At 42.9% G+C, this 16,167-nt stretch overlaps 1 protein-coding gene across 1 annotated transcript in view; it reads right to left on the reverse strand.

Annotated features, from left to right (window-relative positions):
- Positions 1 to 7,484, reverse strand: part of ITGA4 (integrin subunit alpha 4) — a 38,688-nt gene extending 31,204 nt beyond the window's left edge. Inside the window, exons 1-2 of the mRNA XM_087731593.1 lie at positions 6,782 to 7,484; positions 6,561 to 6,682 (exon numbers count right to left, since the gene is read on the reverse strand). Of these exons, the coding sequence (XP_087587719.1) occupies positions 6,561 to 6,682; positions 6,782 to 6,966 (307 nt within the window). The 5' untranslated portion in view covers positions 6,967 to 7,484. The remainder of the gene's footprint in view (positions 1 to 6,560; positions 6,683 to 6,781) is intronic.
- Between the last annotated feature and the right edge of the window lie 8,683 nt (positions 7,485 to 16,167).

Below are 16,167 nucleotides of genomic sequence, written 5' to 3' on the forward strand. Positions count from 1 at the left end.
ATAAAAAACACAAGTAATACCTGTGAGTGCTATCTAAACTCTAGCCTAAAGCAAGCATCTCTCCAACTACATATCTATTGGTAGCAGACCTTAAAATGATCTCTACTGCAAATGGCTATCGAATAAAGGGTGTATAACTGCAATGGCTACTGGGGATGTCAGATCATTATTTACGCATGTCCTGTGCACTCCTTGCAGTGGCTCTTTGTTTTTGTTCTTAAGGAGAGTTAATTTTTAAAACCTTAGAGACATAGTGAAATTTCTTCTAACTCCCCCAAAAGGCTACAGTATTGTCAAGTTAGCAAATATTTGCTTCCTTTTAGAAAGCAGTAATGGTACCCGTGGTAAGAAGCAGCTACACATTTAAAAGTATTCTAAGTTATATAAAGCAAGCTTTTCCTTTGTAAGATGTTTGTATGAATAAGCATTAACCAAATTATGGAACAAGTACTTTCTATGCATCAGCATAACACAGTTTATGAAAAAACTTGTTATAAAACAAGGAAACACGTCATGTCATTTGAACAAGCTCTTTTGCATAATTTTTAAGACTTTCCCAGATTCAATGCAGTTACTGGTGAACCCAAAACTTCTGAGGTTTAAGGGGTTTAGTTACCCAGAAGAGGGCGCCAATGCAGATCACAGAGTACCAGTGCAGACAGGAACATGGTTTGAAAGGAAAACGCATAAATCAACACCCCCCAAAACTGTGCTCACACCAGAGCTGAAATTTATTACTGTCCAATGCATTAGAGAGTTTAAATAAATACACTCCTAATTTAGGCGACTTGCTGAATTCCTTTTACAGGACATACAACTGCACAATATTGATTGAGCATGGAAACAGAATAAAGGGACACACCTTGTCTATTTAGTAGCCAGGAGAAAGATGAATGACTGTGGGCTTTGCTACATACATTCTCACAACTAACAGTGACTTAAATGATTTTATACCTAGGATATCACGGACTTTTTGAGAGAAAATACCAGATTAATGGAATCAAGATAATTCTTTATCACATGATAAGAAAATGTCAGGAGAAGCCCAACAACCATCCTTATTTCAGAGCTTATTGCCTACTGTTTTGTGACAGGCCTAGCAATTGACATTTCTCTGAAGAAACTGCTGGAGCCTTGATTTCTTCTCCTTCCATACTACCTCTCCACTTTTTCCAAACATCACGCTTTCTCCCTGCTCCAATGGAAAGACCAAACTAGTGCACTCAGGAACCCCTCACCATACTGCAGAGAGGACGACGCACCCTGCGCACTGCAACTGTACTCTGCCTTCTTCCAAAAACAACACCCTTCACAGGGTCAAGAGGTGTCTGACCCTCCTTCATCTCTTCTTTACCACTTCCTCCCTCATTTGCCTTTCCCTAAGACATCAACAGAATAGTATGCAAAATCCAAGTAAATAGGAACCGGCACTCACAATAACATCACATTCAATTGTCTTTGGGCCAAGAGATTTTAGGTTACTGTAATTTAATAATTCCTGTAGGTCACCTGAGGAATGGTAATTAACATGTGGGCTCTTACTCCAAGACAAGCATGAAGTAAAACACCTTACTTTAAAAATCTACTAAAAAGAAGCTGATTTTTCTGCAGGTTGTCAGTTACTGAGGTTTAAGCGATAAGCTTCCAAATTCTCCTACTTGGCTAATGTCAGTGACATGAACTTCTACATACTGAATATATACAATTTTCAGACACAAGTTTAGAATTTAGTTTTGGGATTTAATTTTGGAGTTACGTCACACAGAACTCCTCAGTTCCTAAGGGAGACATTCCCATGGTTCCTATGAATTACAGAGCATGTTAATCTGATTGAAATCTCCTCAGAAAACAAAATTCCATTACACTCCCACATGTAAGAATTAATCCTCCTTTAAATCAGAAAAGGCACTTCTGGTAACTCCCTTCTAGCACTGCTTTCCGTCCTCTTATGGCAATGACTTACCTGGGACTTGCATTACAGTGTATGTGGATTTGCAGGAATGGAAGAAGTGAAGACCAGTGCCATAAATTTAGATCTCAAGGGACTTTCTGAGGCTTTCTATCAGTAAGTCAAACAAGATCAGATAACGATGACGTGAGAGATAACAGGAAGTTTTGCTCATCTCAGTGCTTCATTCCTGTGTCTATTTCAGAGATGCATAACACGAAAAAGCACCACCATTCCTTCGCGCTTGTTGGATTGTATTCCCCTTTTCCTTTGCGCCAGCATACGTTCTTGATTCAGGTTCACTTTGGCCCTCTGCTGACCTGCTATCTTACATCTCCTCTCTTTCTCTGACTGGCAAGTATTCAACCACCTTGGAAATTATAGGCCTTTGTGGGCAAGAAAAGCATGAGCTTGACATCCCAGACACCGCGATGAGCCCCTGCTCAGGGCATGACATTATAAAAGCTTTATTGGATGAGAAGAGAAAATGCTGTATTCTGCACAAGCAACAGAGCAGCACTGCATAAACTCAAGAGGACATGGCAGCTTGGTTGCCTCAGGGAAAAGGAGCACGCGCTGTCATAAAGTCACCGAGAGATAAGTAATTGCCCAGCCTGTGTACATTACACAGCTGGAAGATACACTTCTGTATAATCCCCACTGCACGCATCCACAGAAACAGCACAATCGCATATAAATAAGGTCACAACTTATAAAGCCACTTTTATTTTTGGCCTCAAGGACTCTAATACAGATGTTTGCAATGTCATCTGAGAAACCAGTTTTATATAACTTGCTTCAGTGCTTTCCATGCCCAGCAGCCTCCCATGATCCTTTTTATCCCCCCAGAACTCCTCTCGTCCTATTGCTAATTGATTAAAACTATGAAGTCTGCTTCAAAGACAACAAGCTTTCTGATATCCTGCTCCTAGATGTCAGGGCCTCATCAGACTCTTTTTTCATTTATCCAGGGCAATCTTTTCTCTTTTCACAGATTTGATAGATCTTATCCCTTTTACGTCCCTCAAACCACTTCTACCCAAAAGTGGTAGTTTTAGTTAAGTGCCAGCTGTTTCCATAACTCTATAACAGACCTAGGTGCAGAAGGTCCTGTCTTCCTTGGAGGAGTACAGCTATTTCCACAGAGACCACCGGCAGGGTATGAGCAATGCAAGCGAGATCAAAAAGCCAAACTACCAAAGGCAAAACTTACTGAAATCAAAGTTGAACAAATACAGGTCAGCCTTTTGGGGAAAACCATTAACTGTTCACTTTTCCAGTGTAATGATTCAGCTGGGGGAGCTAGAGGGCAATTTGTTCATAGGTTAATTGTAGCAGGGACTTGAAGGGTGGAAGGTCGAAACTGCAAGCAGAGCTTTCTGGCCTTATGTTAAACAACATGCACTGAATTTATTGTGTACATTTGTAGTTCAAACTTTTTTTTTTTTTTTAGACTGGATGGAAAATTTTATAAATTGTTTCCTGTATTTTTAGCCAATGAATCACTCTGGATCAAATCTGAGAGCAATTTTGGTGAAGAATTTCTGTAATGTTTTGCAAGTCCAAAATGTAATAGGTTAAAACATCTAAAGAACTTTGTGCAAGTCCCTCTGCAATAATCCATGACTACCCCAAACTGACATGGGCAAGGTCCTGAAATTCAAAAGACTAGAAGACTGGCAGAAGACAGACACTTAGTGCTCCAAATAATAAACCTGAAGCATTGTATTTTGTATTTGTGCCTAGAGCTTGATTACAAGCCCCTGCATCTAACATAATTTGTCGTTTAACGACACTCTAAATACAAATAAATCAGCAGTCTAGAATACTTGACACCATTGACAGAAGTACTAGAACTATAAAAGAAACTCTCAAAACATTACTCCTCTATTCAGCAGAGACATTTGAAAGTACCAGTGACGGACTGGGAAGACAAAGATTTGCTAGTGTATCTCATGGCTCCTCTCGACTCTTAAACCAGCCCAGGCCCCTACACCACCTTGAACAACATTAAAATTCTCTAAAGTATGCCTGGATGAGTTGTTTCCAGATGCTGGGATGACTGCAGCACAGGACTATTCCCAGAAACTCTTTCTCTACTGAGGAAGCAGATAGGAACGTGTTACATAAAAAAATACAACAGCAGTTTTGTGTGATCAGAGGCTTCCGAATTGTGCATGAATCCTTCATTAATTAGTTATACCAGTTTCAAGGCTACTTTAGTGAAAAATAGCAACAAGTGTTTTAACATTTTTATGTCTCTAAGTAATTCACATCCATTTATTACAGAGGCCCAACATTTGGAAAAACCCACTTCTATTGCCTGTTGTCACCTCTACATTTCTATGACTCATAATTAGAAACTTATTACCTCAATGATTCTTTTACTGAAAGAAATGTGAATTCAAGTATTTAAGAGAAAGACAGAAATAGTTATTTCTCAATTTGCCTGTCCCAGCAATGTAATACATCCCTGCACATTTTTCAAAGGAAATTACCCTGTTCTCTGAGATCAGAACCCAAACTTGTCACTGGCAAGAATCCAAGCAGAAGAAGGAGGAGGTCACTGACTGAAAGACACAGCGCTGATAAAATGTCCAAAAGTTGCTGACAGCCTGAATGAGTTAGACAAGAGATAATTAAGTTCAGCTTTGCAATTGCAAGTTCCCTTGTGTATTTCTGTGACCGCTCGGCAGGATGGCAGAGGCTTAACAAACCTCAGATACTCTCCTGCTTCATTTACATCCCATGCACCACAGCCACTCTCGGCTTCTTCATTGACCTGTTTTACAACAGAGCACTTCTTTTCAGTATCTATTTAACTTCAAAAATGCTGTAGATGCACCTTAGTGATGTAAAGACGTCGTCTAGCATTAAGGGAAGCAAACATTTTGCAAAAATCTCATGTGGTATCACTGTTTTTAAAAATGCAGGGCAAGACAGTAAACATCATTGTGTAACCTGCGGCCTCTAAACCCAGGAATAGAAGCTGTGCTAAATTAAGCCTTTGGAACCACATAAACATTTTCATTCACCTGTTGCATCATTTAATTTAGAATCCCCTAAGCTACTGAGGAAAAGCCCATCAAGTTATTTCGTTAGAGCTTTTGTTTCTCCACTGGCTAAATGACTAAGTCGAGAAGTACTGCAGATGTATGTAGTTTTCAAAGAACCTGAAACTTTCTACCCTTCCCCTCCTTTCCTTCCCCCATGCAATGAAGGACTATTTTTACCACCAATCCAGGAGTAGGGGTTTATTGCCTCTTAGCATATGCTATTTCACCACTTTAGCCGACTACTTTGACTTTTGCAAGCCTCCTCTTACAAACAAGGAGTCAGAGAAAAAAGCTTTGTTATGTATCATTATTCAATAGATCTAAATATTGGAATGAAACTACTCAAAAAAAAGAAAAATAACAACAACTACTTGGGCTGGAATAAGTTTAATTGCAGTTCTTTCTAGGAGAAACTTCTTGACTTTTTCTTATGTGGCTACAAGTAAAGAACCACTGAAGTATCTTAGGTTTTTGTAGCTTAGTTACAAAAAATAACTTTGATTTCTATCCATAGGAAAAAAATGGATAGAACCCGTCAGTTCTAAGCATTATGCATAGATGTGTAGAGAAAGAATTGTTGTAACATTTTTGTCACAGAATGCTGCGTTCTGCCCTGAAATATTTTGAAAATCCTTTCCCGCGCTTCTTATCCTTACTGGGCGGCAAGTTCATAGTTTTAACGGATCGGATGGTCTCAGTCACAGCAGGATAGAAAGTTCAGGAAGCTTTCTATGCATAGCATAGGGACAGAATGAACGGCACTGTATGCAAGCGGGGCAAGAACAGAGCCCAAAGCAGTCCACGCATATTCACGGTAACCCATTGCAAAGTGTTCTCCTTTTTAACAAGTATCAAACACTTGGAAGTTGGGTAAGTGCATCCAGTTACATCTCCCAAGCATGGGGACTGGGGAGGTAGAGAGGACTTAGGTTAAATGCAGGAGTTGAAAAAATTGATCAGTCAAAAATAGTTTTGTTCCCCTGAAACTCGATTTTTCAACAAATCTGCAAGCAGGGAGAACCCATCAGCAAGACAACTGTGGTTCAGAGTTACTTTAGGGTGGCTTCTACGAAGGGAAAGCTTTGCAGAAGAAAAGACGATTTAGGCACACTGTTCCACCCCCTCATCTCTGCTCTGAAAGCTGGCCTAGCTTTCTGCTGAGAAGTACGAGAGACAGACCAAAACTCTCACCAGCCTTTTGAACTGGGTGCTGAAAGGTGCGAAATAAAACCGTGGGACGGGAGCCGTCCCATGCGACTTCTCCGAGTTAAGTTTTGGTGCATCTCTTTCTGTCTACAGAAAAGAAGGTGCCACCGTTTGCCACTCTTCGGCAACAGCGTTGATCTGGACCTTTAGCGAGAGGCAAACGCCAGTTTACTCTGGAAAAGACCAGGAGAAACCGCCCGCAGCCCTGAAAGAGAAGCCGGAGGAGCCGCGGTGCGCGCAGGGCGGGCGGGCACGGGCCGTCCCGGACCGTCCCGTCCCGCCGCCGCCCACCCCGGCCCCTCCGCGGCCTAGCGCCGGCGCCCCCCGCCCGCGCCCCGCCGCCGACTCACCCAGCTGGAGCTGCTCGCACCGCCCGCGGGGGTTCCTCCCGATCCGGCAGCGGAAAATGGCCCCGGGGTTGACCACCGAGATGTTGGTGGGCCAGCTGGCCCGGGGGGCGCCCACCACCAGCCTGCGGGACAGAGACGGCAGCGTGAGGGGCTGCGGCCGGAGGGAGAAGGCGCGACGGGCGGAACGGCCCCCCCCGGGGGCGGCCCGGCCCGGGACTCACCATCTCTCCTCGCCGTGGCGGTGCAGGAGGACCGAGTACCCGAAGAGGGTCCCGTTGCCCCCCCGGAAGAGCAGCGGGTGCTGGGTGTCCAGGTTGTAGGGCCGCGCCGTCGGCAGGCACTGCCACAGCAGGAGCAGCGGGGCGGCCCAGCCCGCAGCCCCCCTCGCCCTCCCGCAGCTCCGCATGGGCAGACGGGCCCCCGGCGCCGGCTTCCCGCCTCGCTCCGCTCTCCCGCTCGGCGAGAGGGCAGCGCCGCGCCCCCGCCCCTGCCCTGCCCAGGGACGGCGGCAGCCCGCGCCCTGCGCCGCCTCTGCTACCGGCGGGGCAAGCCGGCGGCCTCCCCGCAGCCCGGGGCGGGGGTATCCCCTCCGGATGGGGGAGTCGCTCGGTCGCGCCGCCTCCTCCCGCGCAGCGGCAGCCCCTCTCCCTTCCCAGGCGGCGGGGGTCGGGTTTCTCCCCGCCCCGTCCGCGCCCACGGGGGTGCTGCGGCAGGGGGCACGGCGCGCCGGCACCGGCAGGGTACGGCCCCCGGGACCCCGTATCCCCGGGCAGGGCACGGCCCCGTGGGACGCGGCCGGCCCGACCCCCGCCCCCGGCGGGACTGCGAGGGGGTCGGGTCGGGTCGGGTCGGGTCGGCTCACCTCACCTTACCTCAGCCCCGCTACACCTGCCCGGAGGGCGGCGCGGGAGAGCTGCCTGTGCGCCGGGCCGGCGGGCGGCCCCGAGGAGGCGGCGAGCCTTTCAGCGGTAGAGGGGGAAGGGAGAGCCGGCAGGCCGCCCCTGAGAACTCCCGGCTGACTTTCTCGCCCCAGCTGCCCTCGCAGCGCCCGGGCCCCGTTAGTTCAGTTTCCTGCGCCCGGAGCCCATCTCCCCTGAGCACCAGCCAGGGAGCTCCAGCCAAGCGCAGGCCTGTCCTCTGGGAGGGAAACTGTGTGGCGGGGCTTGCGTTTTCCTTTCAGATTCAGAAAAAGTCCCAGTACCCCTGTGCTGTACGCCTTGCCACACCGCCATTGTGCTGAGGGGGTCTTCCCTGCCACCCCCTCCTGGTGTGTGTGGGGGTATTTGAGTCCTGAATAGTTTCACACTTCACTAGTGTGCCCTAGCAGCAGAGGACAGGCCTGAGCCCCCTTGAATACCAGGGCTTCCCTGCTGCTATAGTAATCCATGTGTACAGGTAACCTATGTATAATGGTATTTTGAGCCAGAGGAACAAGAACATAAGCGCTTCTTCAAAATGAAAAGTTTAGTTACAAAGACCACATATTGTATCTGGAAGACAAATCCAGTATCGTTTCAACTATCGAATATTATCCACATTAGAAATAACTGTGGTTATTTGGTAGAGTACCATCCCCTAATGAAGTTCAGAACATTGCATTTTAAACTTCTTGGAATAAAAACCCCTTTCATTTCCATTCAGTTGGTGGAAATGTGTGAAGTTTAACACTTCTGCAAAATGCTGAGCGACTACCAGAGCGGGACACTGAGGCAACACAGGAGTGAAACATCTTGTCATCCTAAGCGCATGCAGATGCGTAGCTCCTGGAATGAGATCAGCACATTGCAAGATCTGACAGTTTGTCTGTCAGTCAGTTAGCAGTGTATTTTTTCTTAAGTCCTCATCTCTAGAACCATCAGAGGGCTTCCCTGGATCACTGATGTGGAGCAATGACTGTTTCGTGTAAAGGAGTTCAACAGCTCCTCAGCTGCTATTCATCTTCCTTCCAACTACTGACATCAAAGGAGTTGCAACAATCAACAGCAGCTGTGAATCTGCATTTCTACCAGTCGAGAAGTTTTCGCCATCATTCTGAAAGCAGCAAAACAAGCATGATTCAAAACTGAAATGCTAAATTGTGGTTTAGTTGGTGGGAAACCATAACATTGTTTCACCACCATCCTGACCACTTAACTAGTTTGCAAGGACTTTCAGTCTTTTCTCCAGGAGATCATTACAATTCCTGGGTTCATTTCTTATTCACGAAAATGGACACAAAGGTCTGCCCCTTGAATGATGGAGAAGGGAACAGTTTCCCAGACTCCTTTTCTATTGCAACTTTATGTCCTAAACATCTCTATTCTTTCTGCTCTCTCTCAAGACCAATCTTAAGTCTATCATTTTGCAAACAGCTGATGTGGGAACCATGTGGCTGTGCCTGAGCAATCTCTTTGCAGCTGTATTTCTAACCATTTGAGAGAACCCCACCCTTACCCTTGGTTACACTTGGCCTTGTAGCTTATCAATGAGCGTCATATAGGCAAGGGGTAAACGTGTGCAAGCTGCTTAGGGTACTCAGAGACAAATTACATTCCCCTGAGACCAGTATTGCTGGGAGAGTTTGGGGAAAGAGAGACACTGCTGAAAGTTATAGGGACTTTGTAAACCTCCAGTCTAGTGGCCCCTGGTTTGCTAACGAGGGCATTGAGCTGGTGGCAGGGATCCTAGCTGGCAGGAAAAGGTAGGTGGTAAAGCTGTGGGATTCAGCTCTTGGCACATAAATAGTGGCTTATGTGGTACAGATGAGAACTGTATTGTACCTCACCCGTCAGGAGGAAAGGTGTCATCTCCTAGACCGTGCTAGAGTAGATGTGATCATGATCCACTAGACATCAATGAAATCAGCTGAACATAAATCTACTGGAGTGTGAGAAATCCATATATTGAGAAATATTTGAGGTTTTTAGTACCGATCAGGTGCAGGACCAGGCAGATAGCACAATCAATGCAAAACTGACAAAATGGTGTAATAGAGAGAGAACATGAGTTTTGTTAGGGATTAGGAAAACTTACAGAAAAGGTGGAACCAACACTGGAAGTCAAGTACCTGTATTTACAAAGAAAATCTATGTTTTTATATTGAAAGTTATCCTGAAATAATAAAAAGAAATTCTTCCCAAAACATCTTGCCAGTATGCAATCTGGACAGCACATCTCCCATCGTCCTCTGTGAGTTAATAACACTAGAAGCAAAATATCACAGCGACTTCCTCTTCTGCTTGACATTGGTTCACCATCTAAGGCAATTTCAGAGGAGCTATTGGGATGGTTTGTTAAGTGAGAAAGTATATTAGTCTGTAGTTTGGCAAGCATTTTTTATAGCAGATGCGTGCACTTCATCTGACTGTCCTCATTTCTTGCTGCTCATTCTTGAATCATACTGCTGCCTCTGTTACACTGATACTGTTCTGTGTCTGAGCAGTGAACCAGATCAGAGAAGTGATCTGGGTTAAAAATAACCCAGCAAAACTCCCAAACCTACATCAGCTTTGCAGTGCATATCTTGTGTGGCTGGCCAGTTCTATTGGTTGTTTTAGTAGGGTGGTTTAAGCCGGTGCTGCAGCTGTAGGAGCTTTCCAGGCAACAGCCTTAACTTGCTAGAAGAAGCGGCAAGAGTCCGCAAAGTTAAAGCCTACACATCTACCTTAAAATGGAAGCAGAAATCCATTTCTCCAGGGCTGATCTCCTGCTAGAGTTCAGGGATCTTGGCCCAAATAACTCCTCTGCCTATGTCCTGAAGGGTCCAGCTTAGAAAGAGCTGTATTAGAGTAAACCTGATTTACTGGTGCCATAAATGTCAACATACAACATCAGTGAACAAGGTGACCGTACAGTTCTATATAGGATCATATATGGTCCTTCAAGATTTAATATTTCAGATGCAATTATGAGGTAGCAACTACTGCTGAGATTTTCATGTTTGTGTTTGTTGCATTTGAAAGGGGTATGAAAGGAAGTTGCTGGGGAAAAAAAAAAAAAAACTTGCCTTCCCCATAGCTGTTCAATTTGGGAAAAGCAATGGTTTGGGTCTTCAATCACTCCATCAACATTACTTGCCTGTAATACATCCCACTGTTGGTGAGAAGAAGGGAAAGAAAATCACTGTAGGAAGAACATACTCATTCTGAATGTCATTAGCTTTCTTCTGTGTAACCTGTACTATTCCCTTTCTGATTCCCTAACTTGGAAGGCATTTGTATTAAATTAAGTCCTGTGTATGGGCTGACGTTGGGTAACTGATCACGAGTGCTTTCACTGTGTTGCAAATACAAGGGAAAGCACACGTTCCTAAAAATCTTCATGCATATGCCTGCTTCCAGCTGTGTCTGTCCTTGGTCTCCTTTGTGTCATGTAAGCCTACACTGCTTATGGAAGAGTACCTCCAAATCTACTCTCAATTAGAAATAAAAATGATCAGAGGTTGATTTCATGTTCCTAATTAGAAAGATTTGAAAGTTTCATTTTGAAATTGTCTAAGTACTTAAATATTGGTATTTCAAATTGAAATTTTCTAAACCTTTGTAATTCACTGAAACATGGAAAATCTGGGGTTTCGGTCAGACCAGAACTATGTCTTGTTTTTCTGAAAGCTTCCCCCCACCCCCAACAATGGCACTGGGCCAAAAAGTCTATTATTCATATGCTGTCATCTGAGAAATTATAGAAGGCAAATATACTGTTACACTTACCCCTAAGATTCTCTTCAAGAAACTTCATCTTCCCTCTGCTGTAAGTTATATGTGAGCTTGCGTGAAGAGGATATATTGTCCACTGACAAGTATAATTAAGCACAGATGTCTGAGGCACCAAAAAGCAGCTAATATTAGCAAGGGTCTAATTTTTATCATTTTGCTAATGTTCTCTTTAGAGATCTGAATTTAATTCAGAATCAGTTAAAGATGAAGAAGCTTTTCATTTAATTGACAAATATCTTCACGCTCACGTGATGTCTTTCTAGGAAATACTTTAAAGTTTTTTCTTCCCTTGAACACTTGTGTTGGTGAAATGAAGACAGGCTTTCCAAAAGGGCTTTCCAAAATAGCTTTCCAATATTTAAGCTTATAATGGTGTCATACAGACAATGGCTATGGCATCCTGACTACGAGAAGCAAACGATAGATCACTGTAGTTAACAACAGCTTAACTAATGACTGCATTCTGATTTATAGATAGGAAAGACTGGAAATTAATCATTATATGTGTACGTGTGGTAAATGCATCGCATATCCTTTTTCTTCCTTAGAATTTTGTCTTAAGATTTTTGAGTTGCAAGATCAGATTCAACCATAAATAATTAGTTTTGAGTGGAGCTGGGAGGTAACCTCTTTTCCCATCCCAAAGGAGTTGCTGAGCTTTTAAAACTTTCCCACCTCAAATTCAAACAAAGAATGTTTTCATGTGCCATCTCTGTGTCCTCCACTGATCAGCACAGTTGTAGCTTTTTTCATTATTTTCACCTTTTAAAACAAATATTTTAGGTTTGATACAGTTATTTTGACATGAAAAGCAAATATGTATGTTCAGAGAATTTCAACATAAAATATTATTCAGTTGTCATTTTTTTCAAAATGAATAATTTCTTTAAATCGATCGTTTCCTGCAATTAATTTCCATTTCAACATATTAATCTCTCCACAGAAAAAATTCCTGACCATCTCTTGATATTGCGAGTTTCTAGTTTTTTCATATTTCTATTCTTCCATAGATTGCACATGTCTGCTGAAGAAATTGGGTGCAATGGGAATGGAACTTTGCCTAGGTTTATTTCTTAGCTGCAAAGCAACTTTAAGTTAAACATTAGTCTGTTGCTTCTGCTAGGCAAGATAAACCAGAGGACAAGCTAAAAGCGCAAGCTTTGGTTATTTAACCAAAGTAGACCGAAGTAGATTGTAGTTTTGCTGACAAGAAGCATCAGTTCTGTACTCAGGCATGAATTTATACGGCACTTATCATCACTAGACCAAAATCACCTGGACATACAATAGTTTCAGTTTGTATCAGCCTTTGAGTATGTGCATATGCCAATACAATGAGACCATTATGTTACACAGGACTGCCTTAATATTTGTTATTTTCCAAAGGTGTCCATTCAAGGATACTTGAATGACTGAATATTTTGAGAAGAGTGGGGGTGTTCTTTGCTCTCTCTCTCCTTCCTTTTTAATTTTTTTTTTAATAATTTGTAACAAAAAATAGGCATGGTAAATGATTGGTGAAAGTTGGACAATTAATAGTTTAGAATCTGTGGATCAAATGATACTGAGGCTGAAAGCCTTTGGCTCCATAGGAAAAGTAAGCACTGTGAAAACAGCACCCAAATGATGAAGGTTTTGGTCGTGTGTGAAGCATGTTCTTTCAGCAGTGACAACGGCATGTTTCAGGTAGGAAACAAACCATAAGACCCCCTTATTTCTTGGTGGGAAAAAAGAAAAAAAACAAACCAAAACAGTTGTTGATCGAGAACTGTTGAAAGGAAACATCTGGAGGAAATGCCAGTCCAATTTCAATCTTGTCTTCAGGATACCATAACTTACATTTTCCAGGATGTGATACTGTGCTTCATCAGACAACATCACAATGAGATCATACTCTGAATATGGACTCCAGGCCACCTTTATGAAGCATGGTAATCATTATGTCTGATTCTGCTTCCTGAGAGAGTATATTAGAAATATTTCTCATCTATCCGTCGTTTCTTTGATGCTAGCGTGGAACCCTAGGTATGCACAAAAATTATTACTTCACAAACTCTGAATCTATGTGAGGATGGAAGCAAGTGTCTCTAACCAGGAGCCAGCCTTGAGATGTCAACAGAGTTGCAGAGAAAAGCGTAAGGCAAGCCACAGCTAAATCCAGGACAAAATTACAATAAGAAGGAATTATGGCAGAAGGCAGTGAAAATTCAGTGATTTTGTATAGCCAGATGCAATGTGAGGCTTCTGGAATTTTTCAGAGGAGATGAAAAAAAGAGATTGTTCTAGCTTGTTATGTACGTTATATGTGTATATTAATACTGTTCTAGCATTCCTTCCATGGATTTTCTTAGTATGATTACAAAACCCATCCATTCCCCATAATGCATCTTCATGGATTTATTAATCTCTTTAAAAATTAGGGGAAACAAAAACTTTCTGGGAAGCTATCAGAGTTCTAGTTGTTAAAATGTTGACTTAAAATGTCCTTGGTACTGGCATTACCTTCATAAGTAGTTATTTGCTAGCTGTGTATCTATGATGTCATAGTAATCAGGTCCAGTAAAAGTTTAGACCCTCACATTTTAAACGTAAAGAATTTTTGTTGGCTTGCAGGAACAAGACCAGTCTGAGTATCATTGTCGTGTAGTCTGCAAGAGAGGTTTTTTTAAAGTTACAGCCTCATATTCAAGAAAAATTTAGGAATATTGAGACTAGGCAGAAAACAAAGTATATAGAGAATATACTATTAAGAGTTCATCCACTTACAGGTAAACTTAGTTGTCCTAGTTCCTGTTTTTTGCTGAAGTAGGCTGTGTCGGTTTACCTGGGTTTTTTTCTGTATAGTGATCTGTATAATAGGCACCATAAACAATTAGTTATAAGTTTTTGCTGTGAAAACTGTAATGAAATGAAACAATCAGCTGCTGTCCTACTTAGAGAAGTTTCTCTTAGTTGTCTTGGCTCTGTTTTAGAGTAGTACATGTAGTAGCTTTAATATTTTCTTTTTTAGTCTTTGATTTTGACGTGTCCTAATTCTCAGTTTCTTTCTGAATTGTTGTCATCATAGCTGGATGTATTTGAAATCTATGTAGTCTTTTGTGTACTTGCAACCCCTACAGACTCCACACCCAAAATACATGTATAAGCTATGTATATACGTATTTTAATCTCATATTCCCATGGGTATGTCTTCTGTTGCAAAATGGACCTGGAGCATTCATAGCATACTCTTACGCTCTTTCATTAACTTATTCTAAAAATTTACACACCCTATATGCATAGGGATCAGGTCTGAAAAAAGTTATTCTCCTTTTTCAGTGAGTGCTTATCATACCTGAGCAGGTGCCCTACAGTATAGCCTGTACTGAGAAGAGAATACCCTGACTGCATTGCTCCTCCTGTTATCAAAGAATATTGATATTCAGCCCTTTGTTGCTAAAATACATCACTCCCAAAACAGTTGTCTGTTACAGAAACACAAGAAGCAAGATGCTTTAACAAAGAAAAGCTTTGGCAAAAGAGCCTTCTTATACAAACAATATTATATTATAATTCTAAGACATCAGTGATTTCCTAAGGAAGGAGTAAGATCTACCATGTTTTTTCCTTTTAATGAGAAAGTACTTCCAAAAGTCAAGGAAAGGCCATATGTCTGTCTTTCACATAGTTGTGGTTTGCCTCCAACTAAGCATGATAATCTTTTTCTTTGTGGGAGAGAACTGTAAAGACACATGTATCAGTTATTTTATGCCAAATGCATAAATGTTTATATAGGAGCACAATGAACAGTGAAAGTGATTATTTAATAACTCCAATAACACAAATTATTCAGAAAATCACTCATGTCCTGGAAGACCATGCAAGCATGTGTTCAGCTGTAGCACAGCCCTGAATTTTAGTGAACTTAAAGTTCAACTCATACGTGAATATCCTGTTTAGAGACTCATTGACTGTATTTGTATACCTTAGAGAATTTCACAGGAACTAGTGAGAATATTGCCTAATATATGAACTGAAATGTATTCCTTTTTAATTTCTAAACAATCCTGCAGAGATTTTTGCGTTCTAGAGAGTTGCATTAAAACGTGTTAGCTAGTTCTTTCAAATCAGCTTTGCCGGCGTGGAAACAAGATGACTGATTTCTATAGTTTTCCTGCCTTCTATTAAATGGAGAAAAAAAGCTGAGTTAATAAATGATTGAAACATGAACTGAGTTGTGTAAATTTTCGGAGAATCCTAGCTTCACTGGCTTTTGGTACAACTGGGAACATCGTTATGTTTATTAGATGGTGAAATCTGCTAGTCATTTAAATGCTTAGGAATGGTTGTTCTTGTTCAGACTAGGGGTCTGCCCAAGCCAGTGCTCCTGTCTGCAGGGGCTGCCAGGGCAGCCCACGGCAAGGACAGGAAAAACTGATACGCTGCTCCCCCACGGATGCTTTCCTGATCTCAGTACCCAAAACAATTTTCCACTTAGGGTTTTCCTGATTATGCATGAAGAGCAAGCTCCTAACACTTGTTTTGAAGCTGGATCCCCCAGCTGTATTTGTTTTCCCTGAGCTCTTGTACCAGAAGACTCAAGGGGGAACCAGGGCCTGCGTGTGCTCCCCACGCTCTGCTCCCCTGTCTCTTCCCCAGGCTGAAGAGGCTTGGCCTAATTCGTAATTCCTTGCATGGAAGCCGTTATGCCTTTAACAAGTGCTCGCGGAAAGGTCGGTTTGGGTGTCTGTGGCAAGGTGCTGGTAGCAGGGCGGCTGCAGGGTGGCCTCTGCGGGAGGAGGCCAGGGGCTGCCCTGCGCCAGACACAGCCGGCTCCTTGACAGACTCCCTACAGGCTGGGCCAATCAGCGAAGCCCCTGGTGCCTCTGAAAATAGCTAAGAAAGGGCGAAACGCTGCACAGGCAGTGAGGAGC

The sequence above is a fragment of the Nipponia nippon genome, unplaced genomic scaffold (assembly GCF_047370975.1).
Source record: "Nipponia nippon isolate SJK-2023a ecotype South Korea unplaced genomic scaffold, ASM4737097v1 scaffold_5, whole genome shotgun sequence".
Classification (NCBI taxonomy): Eukaryota; Metazoa; Chordata; class Aves; order Pelecaniformes; family Threskiornithidae; genus Nipponia; species Nipponia nippon.